Source organism: Dermacentor albipictus, chromosome 1 (assembly GCF_038994185.2).
Source record: "Dermacentor albipictus isolate Rhodes 1998 colony chromosome 1, USDA_Dalb.pri_finalv2, whole genome shotgun sequence".
NCBI lineage: Eukaryota > Metazoa > Arthropoda > Arachnida > Ixodida > Ixodidae > Dermacentor > Dermacentor albipictus.
In genome coordinates this window covers 356,956,477-356,969,444 of record NC_091821.1, presented here as the reverse complement: position 1 = coordinate 356,969,444, position 12,968 = coordinate 356,956,477, and the positions used below count along the sequence as shown (strand labels likewise).

General features: G+C 47.0%; 1 protein-coding gene across 2 annotated transcripts; it reads right to left on the bottom strand.

Moving 5' to 3' along the window:
• Nucleotides 1-40: 40 nt before the first annotated feature.
• LOC135902164 (integrator complex subunit 14-like) lies at nt 41-12,945 on the bottom strand. 2 transcript variants are annotated; one of them, XM_070531823.1, is made up of 4 exons: nt 12,932-12,945; nt 9,972-10,163; nt 2,029-2,382; nt 41-946 (listed from the first exon to the last, which is right to left on the bottom strand). In XM_070531823.1, the coding sequence occupies exons 2-4, from the start codon at nt 10,158-10,160 to the stop codon at nt 197-199; spliced, it is 1,293 nt and encodes a 430-aa protein (XP_070387924.1). In that variant the 5' UTR covers nt 10,161-10,163; nt 12,932-12,945; the 3' UTR covers nt 41-196. The 2 variants fall into 2 exon arrangements, with proteins under 2 accessions (XP_070387924.1, XP_065288165.1); XM_065432093.2 differs by lacking the exon at nt 12,932-12,945 and adding an exon at nt 12,296-12,795 and having other exon boundaries at nt 9,972-10,142.
• Between the last annotated feature and the right edge of the window lie 23 nt (nt 12,946-12,968).

The following is a 12,968-nucleotide window of genomic DNA, read 5'->3' as shown; positions in this document are numbered from 1 at the left end:
CGTCATACCTGTGTCATACACATATACATTCAACAACTACTGAAACAAACAACTAGTGCCTCTGTTGAGGAAAATCTTTCTTGAAAGAACTAACAGGAGGTCACCGGTTTCAACTGTCATCGAAAGTACATGTGTGACATGGGTACAACAGCTGGCTTCACCCGTACGAATGTCTCTCTACAGTACTTTTCGATGATCAGTCTTGAGAAGAGAACTTGGTTCGCAGTGGTGTCAACGCCGCTGTGTAGTCCTTGCAGCTGGGGCCCCTCAAGAATGACGACGCATGGCTCAGCTGCAGGGCAGCATCCGGATGAGCCGAGCCTGGCAGCAGTGTGCACTCTCGCTCTAGAATTGTGGCCATGCCTTCCAAAAGCTCATGAAATCCAAGCGAGAGTGCAGCGCGCCGCAGTCGGTTCAATTCCTTATAGAAGTTTGCCGTCTTTTCTGGCAGCTTCCTTGCATGCCGCAGAATCTTCTGGATGTCTGCCTGCAGGTCAGACTGGCGGATCCACACGACCGAGTTATGCGAGTAGCTGTGCTTGTCGTTTGACTTAACAGGAAGTGCTTCACTCCCCAGAGGAGCCAGTGCCTGCGGTCCCAAATGGTCCAACTTGCCAAGCCACGGCACTGCGTCGAGCCCTGGCTCAAAGGTGGACAGCATAAGATTTGACTTTTTCTTGCTGTCGGCCCAGGAGTAGAGCATGCCGTACCAGTCCTGTCCTATCTGGCATAGGGCCACCATGCCTTCAACCTTGAGGCTCCCGTGCAACAAGACACAGAAAGATGGTTGTTTGCCTTCGTCGCCGTCTTCTTCTTCTTCGCCTGTACGTCCTCCTTCCTTGGGTTCAGTGGGTCTTGCCTCTTCAGGACCTGGTGCAGGGAGCACCAAGTGACGGGACAGAGTTGGTGGATTAGCCACTTGTTGCAGCCCAAGGAAGCCGCAAACCTGAACAGTGACAATAAGATTTAACATGTTACAAAAATAGCACTGATCTACACGCATGCCATGTAGATTCACATGTGGACTGCCAGTTATGCCAAAAGTGAGATTTATCTCTAGAATGTATAAGGATTGCAGGTGGCAGTCACTCTGCTACAAGGTTACTGGACAGTTAGATGACCAAATGCCTTTTACTGCAGAAGCTGCAGTTTATGGCAGTCTCCCATAGACTGCACTGTTGTTTTTGGCATGTACACGAAAGCAACATTTTTTGTTACAATGACATTCGTTCAAATCCCTCTGCAGCTTTAGCATTCTGCCTAGAGATGCTCCTTGTAAGAAGCAAAATCAGGTTAAAGGCCTTGCTTATATATCCCAATCACTTATATCACCAATGCAGGTGAATGACATTATCCAGGCATACATGGTAAACTCATTGCCAGGTTAAACCATCATACATAATGAATTCTATAAAGCCATGTAGTCTAATTTGCAGCATGGGCTTTGTTCATATGAGCTAGTCTCCATCAGGCTGTCTCACTATATGATGTTGCCTCACTCCTATGTTGTCTCGCTGCATCATTCTGTCACACTACTATGAGGCTATGGGCAAGCACCACCGGCCAGGAGGTGCTATGGCAGTTTGAGTGTAAAAACTAAAATATGCTGACACCGTCCACCTAGTAGAGGCCATGAAAATGACATGGCATTGTGAATGATAACAAATGTGTACCTGTATCGTCTGCTTTAGCTAATGCGTCCAGCTAAGCTCTGCCCATGACCACACACATTTTGAGGAGCACATGTGCTCCTATATTCTAGCACACCAGGGTCCAACCAAGTCAGAAGCTGGACACACATGCCTCAAGATGAGATGTGAAATCGCAGTATGTACTAGGTAAATGGTTTCCTCCGCTTGCCATGCTGCGTGTTACGGTGCTGCTGTTGGCATGCGAAGTTTCACTGCTGGTTGCCCATAGCCTTGTAGGAGCCAGTCAGTGACACAACATGATGCAGTTCACAGCATATTCTTAGAATACTATTCCTGAAGTTGCACAAATGTGTCTACATCCTCAGCACACAATTACCTGGATGGTCGTTGATGGCTGGGCCCAGCCAAAGTCCTGTGGTCTCTTTTGGGGTTCTGGCGGTGGACAGAGGCTTACACTGGACCAGAGCTGGCCACAACGCAGCACGCCGTGAAAAGGTGCGTACTGTGCCTGCGCCAAATTCAGAAAAGCTTGCTGCACACTACGGATTGACAGGCCTCCTTCAGGCAGGAACAGACGGCCACCCATTCGCTGAGCTAGGCGCCCCAGAGGACCAAGAGCTGGGGGTGGCGCGCCAGTTGCAGGGTGCAGGCAGACAGCGTGTAGCCGTCCTGGACCGCCATCCTCTGATCCCCGCCAGCCACTAAGGGCACCATCGGTGACAAGAATTACCTGTGTAAAACAAAATCAGGTCACATAACTGTGCTGTGCAATTACAGTCAAACTTTGTTATGATGAAGTCATGTCCAATACAAAAAATACCTTCGTTATATAAGCAGTATACAAGACTTTGCAAGAAAAATTAATTTTAGAACATAGATATGACTGACTATCAGATACATTATGTTCATTATATTGCAAGTCGACTCTATTTGGCTTAACACTGTGGCCTATTGTTGCAATTTTCTCTATCCCAAGCTGGTCTACCTATGGTGTAAAAAGACATCTATCAAAGTATGATACAAGCTGCTTGACATGATGATGTATACTAGTATCAACACGAAAGCTGCATTCTGTAAGGATAATCAGTAGAATAATAGAATAAATAATGATGATGATGATGATGCTGATGATGATGATGATAATAATAATAATAATAGAATAAATAAACTTAAGGATAACCACTAGTGATGACCATAAAAGTTTCATTACAAAGGGATAATGCTGTAAACGTGTGAGTGAGAGTAGCACTCGTACCTCACCAGTGAGCCCTTGAATGCAAGGGCTGGGAGGCACATGCTTTACAACATGCTATCGCAGCAGCAGCCTCTAGTGAGAAGATGTGCTACAAATCCTTGGGGCTTGTGGGAAGGCCGGGTATGGTCATCTGGGTCACCAATTTATCGGAGGTTGCGCGAAGAGGTAGCCACCGTAGCCGCGGTTCATTTAGGCCGGCCAGCTATGGTGCAGCGGGATCTCGAGAGCGGCCGAAACCGCAGCCGCTCAGGTCGAGCGCACTAGTGTGTTCCATTCTCCTGCTACCTGCACGTTACACCGCTATAGGGCCCCCCCTCCTGGTGTGAAGTGCGGTTGAAATAAAGTCCAATGGTAAAGTCCAGGTAAAGTGTGCAGATGGTGTCGTCGTTGGTAGTGTAGGGTTCCCACAAATCAGAGAGATGTACCAGGCAGCACTAGTAGCACAGTTTGTGAGCAAAGCACAGCTACAGTGATATGTAGTGCGAAATTGCGACCTGCTGCAGGTTCTCGTAGATGCCCAGGCCTGTAGAAGTCAGAGCTCCAAAAGTAGACCGTCTGGCAGCTCGAGACTTGTGTGGAGATAGCGCAAGTGTTGGTCACTCATGTTGTTGATAGAGAAGTGATTCTTGAGCTGAAGAAACCAGATGGCAGAGCTGGCTCCTGTAAAACTTTGGTAGGCCATGCATCCACAAAAGACATGAGCGCAGAATATCGGAAGGCTCGCCTGCTGCTGCTAGTGGTGAAATCTCGAATGCCGATAGCATCAGGGTTGCGGTGGTCGCTGAATACATCATGAAGGTTGTACATGTGGCACGGCCATGCCTGCAAGAGTGAAATTTGCGCCTAGTGGAGCCGGTGGGAGAGCCTCTGTATCGGTGATAAGTGAAGTGCCTCCAAACAAAAAGCAGACAGCTTGCGGGAACGTCCAAGGAAGGAGAGTGGTGAGCCGTAGAATAGCTGAAAGCACATACATTTGGCCCAGTGAATTCTTTGGAAAGAGTCGTCATGCAGCTGCCTTTTGAGCTGGGGAGGAGGCTCACGAACCCAGTAGCGATCTGATGCTAGGACCGGCCCATGCTGACGATCGGCACGTATGGATGAAGGTGATGTGGGATAAAACGCGGAATGACGCGATGGTTCAAATGGCGAGAGCAGTTGTGACTGAGCGCTCGAGGTGACATAGTGACCAAGCACGGCCGCCTGCAAGTCGTCGTAGAAGTCAGGGCCAGGAGGTGGCAACTGGAGCCTGTAATGTAGCTGGGGCCTGGAACCTTGTTGAGAAGGAAGTGGCTATCCAGCTGGATGAATCAGATGTCTGTCATGTCAATTTAGAGTTCCCAGACACCCTAGAACTGAGGGACATCTGCCGAACCGCGTGAGGTCACGTCCCTCGCCTTGATAGAGTTGGTGCACCGACACTGGGCTTGGTCGTCCGGGTCACCAATTTGTGGGAGGCGGCGTAAAGAGCTGGCCACCATAGCCACGGTTTATATAGGCTGGCTAGCCATAGTGCAGCTGGTTCTCGGGAGCGACTGACACCGCAGCCGCTCAGACCAAGCATGCTAACGTGTTCTATTCTCATGCTACCTGCATGCAAGCCTATCTTCGCCTGCTTTGGAGGTGATAGTCACGCCACTACAGGCTGATAGCTTGCAATGTACCGACATCTCACAAAACCCATAAATCTAACTTAATATGAAAAGGCAGTTCAATGCTGAGAAACTGCTAGGTGGAAGGGATGTGTCGTCTGCATACAGTGGCAAAGTACTTTTTTCTTTGGTCTTCTACTTCCCGACACTCTATCAAGATGTGAAGGGCAGTTGGCGTATCACCACATTTATTGCAGACAGGAGGCTGATCACCGATCAACAGGTAGAGGTGAGTGCTATATGTGTGGCCTATCCCAAGACGGCAAATAATAACCTCAGTTTGTCTTATTTTGTAAGCTGTGGCCAGTTTCCTACATTTGGCTTAATAATGTGAAGTTTGTTGAGTGTGTCAGTGTCCCACGTACGTTTCCAATGGTCCCTTGGTTTCTTGCATAGGAAAGGCTTTAAATCTACAACAGGGACAGCTAAGGAACAATTCCTTGGTTTGGGAGTTACTGATGTAGCTATACAGTCTGCAAGCATGTTACCCTCGATGCCTCTTTGGTCAGGTACCCAGCAAGTTATGATAGGTTGATGAGATGCATACAAAGCACATAGGATTGAATATAGTTCAGTAAAGACGGGATTTTTATTCTTTTGTAGAGACATTAAGGTTTTGATGACGCTTAATGAATCTGTAAATATGATGCGCTTTTGTAGTTTTAGTTCTTTGAGGCAGCTTACAGCCGACAATAGTGTGTAGGCTTCCTCCATAAAAATGCTTGTTTCCGGATGCAAACAGGCAGATTCCGAAAAGGATGGGCCGACAGCAGCATAAGAAATGCCGGCATGCGACTTTGATGCATCAGTGTAGAATTCTTGACATAAGTACTTTGAATGAAGTTCTAAGAAGTGCGTTTTTATGAGTATTTCTGGTGCATTCTTTGTAACTTCTGTAAAACACATGTCACAGTCTATCAGCTGCCACAGCCATGGTGGTACTGGCTTGGCTGGAGCCATTAGAGGATTTTCAAGAAGTGGGACAGCCATTTCTTCGCTGAAGTTCCTCATACGTAGTGAAAAGGGTCCTCTCACTGTTGGACAATTTTTTGAAAAGTGTGGCGCAAGTCGTATTGTTTACGGTTTTGTTACAAGGGTGTCCACAAAGTGAGCTTTCAGGAAATACATGAAACTGGAGTAAGACCTTTGAGATGGATTGGGAGTGAAAATTTTCATTAGATTCTACATAGAGGCTTTGTACTGGGCTAGTTCTGAAGTCTCCTGTGGCCAGGCAGATGCCTAAGTGACGAACAGGATCAAGCCTTGCTAGGGCACTCAGACTCAGACTGATACACCATAGCCCCATAGTCTAAATGCAATTGAATAAGGTTTTTTGCAGAGATTCATTAAGCATTTTCTGTCACTGCCCCAATTTATGTGCGAGTATTTTCAGTATGTTCATAGTTTTCAGGCACTTGGCATTGAGGTATTTGATGTGGGGGATGAAACTTAGTTTCGGATCGAGTGTGATACCTAAGAATGTTTGTTCTTTGTTCATAGGAATGTTCACAGGTATAGAGGGAACAGGCACCATACCTCTCTCTCTTGAAAAAGAAGCACACAGAAGTTTTTCTATGGATTCACCTTGAACCCTACTATTGGGATACTTTCAGCAGCCCAAGCTGTATTTGTCTCTCGCAGACTGCCAAATTGCATGATTTAAAACCAACCTGTACGTCATCTACATAGACAGCAGAAAATGGCTTAAGGCAGCAAGTAACGAAGTGTGTTCATCTTCACAATAAAGAGCATACAGCTGAACACATCTCCCTAGGGTACCCAAGTTTCCTGTGTAAATGGACATGAGAGTGTGTTGCCTATTTTGACGCAGAATGTAGGTTTTGAGAAGTAACTCTCAATAACATTCAGCTTGTTCCCTGCTCATATGTGACAGGTCTCAAAAGATTCCATATCACCATGTGGTGTCATAGGCCTTTTCCATGTCAACAACTATCAATAAAAACAAAACTGTCTATGGACAAAGGCATCACAAATAATAGCCTCGACATGCACGAGGTGGTCAGTTGTTGACCGGCCTTCTCTAAATCCGTGTTGGTATGGACTAAGCATTTCGTTCAATTCAAGGTTTTGCTGAAGACAGCGACATCACTTTTTCGAAAAACTTGCAGCAGTAACTTGTCAGCGCTATCGGGCAATAGCCTGTTACTGAGCCGGTATCTCTGCCCTGTTTCAACACAAAGATGACAATAGCTTCTTTCCATGAGGATGGAAGATGTCCAGCTGCCCAGAGAGTATTAAAGAGTGTGAGTAGTGCGATTTGTGTGTCTCGGTGAAAGTGTTTAATCATCTCGTACATAACTCTGTCGGGACCTGGAGCAGAGTTCTGACATGTGTTTAGAGAAGCTTTCAGCTCGGCAATGCAGAAAGGCCAGTCAAAAGGTTTATTTGTGCTACATTTACGGTTGAGTGGCTTCCGTTCCTCCGTTTGTTTGTATTTCAGAAAACTCTCGGAATAGTGGGTAGAGCTAGAAACGCACTCGAAGTGCTCACCAAGCACATAGGCTTGGTCGTTCACACTTTTTCCTTGGTCATTCACCAAAGGCAGCGGATGGATTCGCTGGCCCTTAAGCCTTCTGAACCCGTTCTATATTTTCGCCTCCTGTGTGTACGCATTTATGCCGGAGATAAACCTCTCCCAGCTTGCCCTCCTCCCTTGCCTTCGTGTACACTTTCCCTGTGATTTCATGTGTTTGAATTGGATGAGATTCTCTGCATTTGGGTAATGATGAAGTGTGCCCCATGCTTTATTTTGTTTCCTTCACGCCTTCCTGCACTCATCATTCCATGAAGGGACTCGCCTTTTGCATGAGTTACCGGTAGCTTCTGGAGTGCGTTTTTCTGAGGCATCTATTATAAAAGAGGTAAAATAAGCTACCACGTCATCTATACTCAATTCCCTGATAAAATATGATATATAGCTTGATTCTTTAAAATGGTTCCAATTGGCCGAGGCTAGTTTCCTCTGAAGGGCATCTGGAGGGCATTGTTGTTGCTGTTTTAGGTAAGTGTAATTGGTGTAATGAGGAAGTGGAAAGGGGAATTTTCCCTTTATTAATTACTTTATGAAGTTCGACTTCGCCCTGCCATTAATCTGACTTCGCCTGGTTAGCTCAGATGGTAGAGCGGCTGCACCAAAAAGGCGGTGGTCCCGGGTTCGAGTCCCGGACCAGGACAAATTTTTCTTCAACTCTGAGGCTTTCCTTTCGAGGAACCTGTATGGGTTTCCTTTGTAGCAATTGCTACGAACGGGTGGATGTCCGATTTTCCCTTTATTCACTAATAATAATACATAAGTGTTCTGTGTGTGAAGGAAAAAAATAGTATAATGGTCAGGGATCCTTGTCTAGACCCCTGACCTTTTTTCTTTGCTTTTTGCAGTGGTCAAGTGACCCGCACAGCTCCTTCAGCACCAGAGGTGCCGATGTTGTGTCCATTGCCTCCTGGGAGGTGCTGGTCGCCCGCCTTTGGAGGCTGGCTGTTCATGTTACAGACCTCACCTGGCGAGGGAGACGTTCTGGCCTGACTGCCCGAAGGTCGCCGAGCTCTGTTGCAAAGTGGACGTGGTAGTTTTACCTACTACTGCCTCAGGGGCAGGTGCCACAGCCAATAGCCCAATCCGTGTGGGCCGGGCAGATGGCATAAAGTGATTTGGTGCAGCCCCCTCATGCGCCACATCAGCATATGCGTCCTTTAAACCAATGAGGAACCGTCTACGTGCTTTGGTGTACAAGATGTTCTGTGTGACTTTAAGGATTATAATTTGTTTTTCCTTTTTACAGGTTGGACATGATCTAGAATATGTCGGGTGCCCACCATCACAGTTGATGCAATGAGGGTCACTGAGGGTCACTGGTACAGTTCTCTGCTCCATGGTCACTGGCATCGCACTTAGCACATGTGAGCCGACCTCAGCATGACTGGGAGCCTGAATCTTTGGCACTCGAAACAATGACGCGGATTTGGCACACATGACCTCACACGGAGCTTCACATATCTTGTCTTTATGGATTCTGGTAGGCAGCTTCTGTTAAATGTCAGTATTAGGTGCTTAGTCGGTACTTCCTTGTCATCATGTCTTATCTTAATCCTTTTTACTTTAGTCACATTCTGCTCCTTCCTGCCCTCGAGAAGCTCCGGCTCAGTGAGTTCCAACAGATCCTGTTCTGAAACTACCCCATGGACTGTGTTTATTGATCAATGAGCAGCAATAGTAATTGCACTGTCCCCAAAGGTCACAAGGTTTGGAAGCTTGCTGTGTTCCACTTTATCACACACCTCAAGTAACAAGCCACCGCTAGCCATTTTGCTCGCTTTATAGCCTAGTCCAATCGTTTCGGTGGACAGATTTTTTCAGCTTTCTCACTATTCATCACATGATACTTTGGGACGTTTTCCTTGCTTTGGTAAAAAAACTTGAAGGTTGCTTCATTGCATGCCCTCTTCAGGGCGCGATTGGGAAGCGGAGGTAATTGTTAGAGTGATGTCTGTTCAGCAAAATGTGAACCACCCCCCCTGGAGCCCAACGAGGGAACACAACAAGATTGTCTGGCATGTGCCAGTTCTACATCCCTGCTATAATCAAATACAGCATAACCAAGACTGGTTAGCCACACAAGATTACACGCTTGCCGCCCAGAAATTTGGAAGTGAGAAGTGAAGACCGAAAAGATTGAAAGTGAGAGGGAAAGACGAAGATTGGGGAGAGAGAGACAGGAAAAGGCAACCACTGATTTCACCCAGGTGGGTCAGTCCGGGGGTGCCACCGACAAGAAGCCGAGGTCAAAGAGGTGTGCTGCCTCCACCAAGGGGCCATAAAGGCCCAAGCACTCAGCATTAGCTCAACACCCAGGATCTTCTTTTCCCCGGACACGGCTAAGCCGCACACGGTCAGGCGCGGGAGAGTCCAACCTTTGTGTGCTCAGGTACGTCGTGTCACAACACACCAAACGCCTGCCGACGCAGACGCCCCTGTGGGGACTACCTGACATAAGACAACTTAGTCTGTACATAGTGTTTCATACTTGGCTCTCTTTAAACAATGTTTGTTTCCAGGCTTTATGTCAGTTCATCCGACCATTAACCTCTACTAACCTCAAAAGTATGAACAGCTTATAACTCACTGGAGTCGTTAGCAGATGGAATGCAACAAAAACAAATTCTTGAAGCCCCATACACAAACAACCAACTCCACCCCCCACGCTGGCCGGAGTTGGCATAGAGTCCAACCCACTGCCCTTCTGCCTACCACCTAATTATATACACAAGTTCAAGGTACAGTGGTCATGTGCAACCAGATGTACTAGATGCAAAAGGAAACGTTGCATGAACCATATTCTTCACACGAGGTGTCCCACAGAGACGTGCCAAAAGAAAGTGAGGCATCATGACACCAACCTGTGCTGGCATTGCAGACCCCCATTCATCGAGGAGCACTTGTCGGGCTCCCTGCAAACCAAGGTTGAGGTCTGTGCGATCGTGGCACTCCATCTGCACCAAGGCTGCCTTGATGCTCTCGGTGTCGCGTGTGAATGGCACCACCAGTTCCCAAAGTGATGAGAACACCACCTGCATCATGATAGACATAGCCTTATTTTCTTTCACTCAGTAAAGACAGAAGTGAATATGCAGACACCATTAAGGCTGCCCCACATTCAGCGTTTTTACCAGGGTTTTCTGGCGTTGCTTCTCTCAGAGGCGTCACATGAACGGTGCCAGAGGGAGCGTCCAGCCCCACGAGCCTAATGTACACGAGGGGTATGCGAACCAGCACTTATTGACCTGCACTCATCGAGCCGCTTTGGCGGCGAGATCTGCTGAGCGTGTCACCCTCATGAAGTGTCGGTGCCGGGCGACGCCAGGTGACGAAACGCCAGAAAACGCTGAATGTGGGGTGGCCTTTACAGTAGGCTAGTCATTACCAAGCCAAATGATTACTATACTGGCCACTTCCTTACAATTTGGACCACTTTGTAATTATTTCAACCGACATTAGGCCTCTATCTCTGAAAAACAAGTCCATCAGCCCAGTAATGCAGCATGATAATGGAGAGCCCGCACACATGTGATATCAACGGTGCATCAGGGCCTTAGACATGTAATGGGAAGCTTCAGGTGCCAGAAGCAGCTAAACTGAACCTCTTTTAATAAAACAACAGTGTGCATTGTGGTGTATCTGTATCTACACCAGAACCTCGCACATTGTGGCTGCTTCGAAGGGATACATATTCAAATGTAATGGCACTACCAGGTTTGTTGGCACATACTTGGCACACAGTAACATTCTGCAAGCAGACTGAAAACAGATGTCCTGTAAATGCCACTGCTACAAAGTGGTAGTAAGTGAACCATACAAATGCTGAAATTGGGCTAACATTGCACTGCTTGTAACAATGACTCGAATTGATTGAACAATGATTCCTCTGTTGTCTATGTGTACTTAATGCATTAAATTTTTCGTGATTACAGATAATGCAGTCAGTGACTGCATTCAAACATTCAGAACAAGTCAAGTATTGTTGCAATTTGCTGCATAAAGAAGAAAGAAAATGTCACTGCAGCCACAGAATGCGTTCTAATGCAAGAGCGCACCAGCATGCACAGCAAAGAGCTCTCGCACAAAAACAAAGAGTGTACTGGCACGTCAAAAAACTGAGAATTGAGGTACCAGCCACATATTTAGGCTGCTTGGTGGATAATGCGTCAGGCAAAAAAATAAAGCAATCCTGTTGTCCCATGAATTTTGATGAACGGACCTGCACAGAAAAAGATAGGGGGACACTTAAACTGCATCTTTAAGAGTATGACGCTATAGCTTAAGTGTTCCCTTCAGTTGTTTTTATTCATACACAGTCACTGTTGTTTTCTCGCATTCATTCGTTTATAACGAATGGATTAATGAACGAGCGCCGGCAATGCGTCCGTACGCCGTCCGCCAAAGGAGTCTACTGAGGCGCCCGCGATTCGCGTGGCCAACGCCGTAGAAAACGCCGCGGTTGTCTCCACTCTGTACGGAGTGACTGAATCACGTGACTGTGACGTGGGTTTTTCGACACGCCGTGGACACCGCCGCGTCTTTCGCTGAACGGGAAGCCTCACTATCGTGTTGAAAATTAAACCAGGGGACAGCACTTTTACAAGTTTACCGAGCTCTGTCGTCCATACTTGGTCCTAATCCGCTTCTTATCCAGTGCCAGTTTTGCACTATATAACCATAAAGTCGATTCAGCTAAGCTTTTCGTAAAATCAATATTAGGATCTTTAGAGTCATGCCACGTCCGGTGCAAGCGTTAAATATCAGCTGCACTCGCAACTTGAAGTACCCAGTGCATACATGCCGTGCGACGTAAAATGCCACGAAAGCACGCGTTCAGATTTCTTGGCTGCCTCGCTACCGCTAGCAACAAGTTAGCTAGTCTTACGTGACGTGAGGCTCAGTTATGTAAAATTCAGAGAAAAATTGTAACGGCTCGATTTGATTTATTCTTCCTCAATCGTTTGCCACAGCACGTGTTGAGAGTCTACAATAAACATGCAGCGGTAAAATCGCCCCGCCAACGCAGACGGTTTGCACTGTCCCATTGATAGTTAAAAAGCCCGGCACAGTGCTACACGGTCACCAAAGCGGCAACCACGGCGGCGCTTTGACGCACCTTTCAGTTAAACAATTTAAAAGCCCGAAATATTCACGTCGCATGTCGAAGCGACACGCGTGCACGTACCAATGCACAAAATTCCAGTTTACAATGCTGTGCCATATGATCGAGGAAAGCATTGATGCCATGCACGGCCAGTTGGCGCAGCTGGAGCGATTCCGAGCTGTCGGGTGTCGTCACAGGTCGACACATGGACAGCGACACATCTAGCAGGATGACCGTCGGCATGTTGAACTGCAGAAAGTTTCTCGGATGTCACAAGCGCCGAACTAGCCGAGCCGATCGTTTACATCTTGAATGTCGCCGCAAAGCGAGCTCCCAGTCATCTCTACTCTCACGACTTGTAGTACTAGAAAATCCGAAGAAAAGTAGACAGCTACTGCGTATTCCAATAGAACCCGCTTGTGCAGTACATATAGGAAATGGTACCAACGGTGCCAGTATCACTGTCAACAAAGTGTCACAAGAAAGACAACGGAAAAGAACAGCATATCAAGCGTTTAGCACAGTTATGGCATTGATGTTATGGTGGCAAGAACACAGTTTACAGAGCAGCCGGCTTATTTCGTGATCATGATGATGATCATGATCACGAAATAAGGCGCTTCGTGTGGAGTTCAAGTTGCCGTAGTTTAAATCTGATGTAGTACCTCGACAAATTTTAAATACGCACGAATAAACATACCAAAATGTGTTTCCTACCCAATTTTGTGGAAGTAGATCCGTGCATGAAGCCAGC

Bases quoted from the DNA above. Each gene is read 5' to 3' on its own strand.
- LOC135902164 (XM_065432093.2), bottom strand. From the start codon at position 12,457: ATGCCGACGGTCATCCTGCTAGATGTGTCGCTGTCCATGTGTCGACCT. The intron at 10,143-12,295 runs GTACGTGCACGC...ATCATGATGCAG, and splicing joins AACTGGAATTTTGTGCATTG to GTGGTGTTCTCATCACTTTG. The intron at 947-2,028 runs GTAATTGTGTGC...GTCACTGTTCAG, and splicing joins AGCCATCAACGACCATCCAG to GTTTGCGGCTTCCTTGGGCT.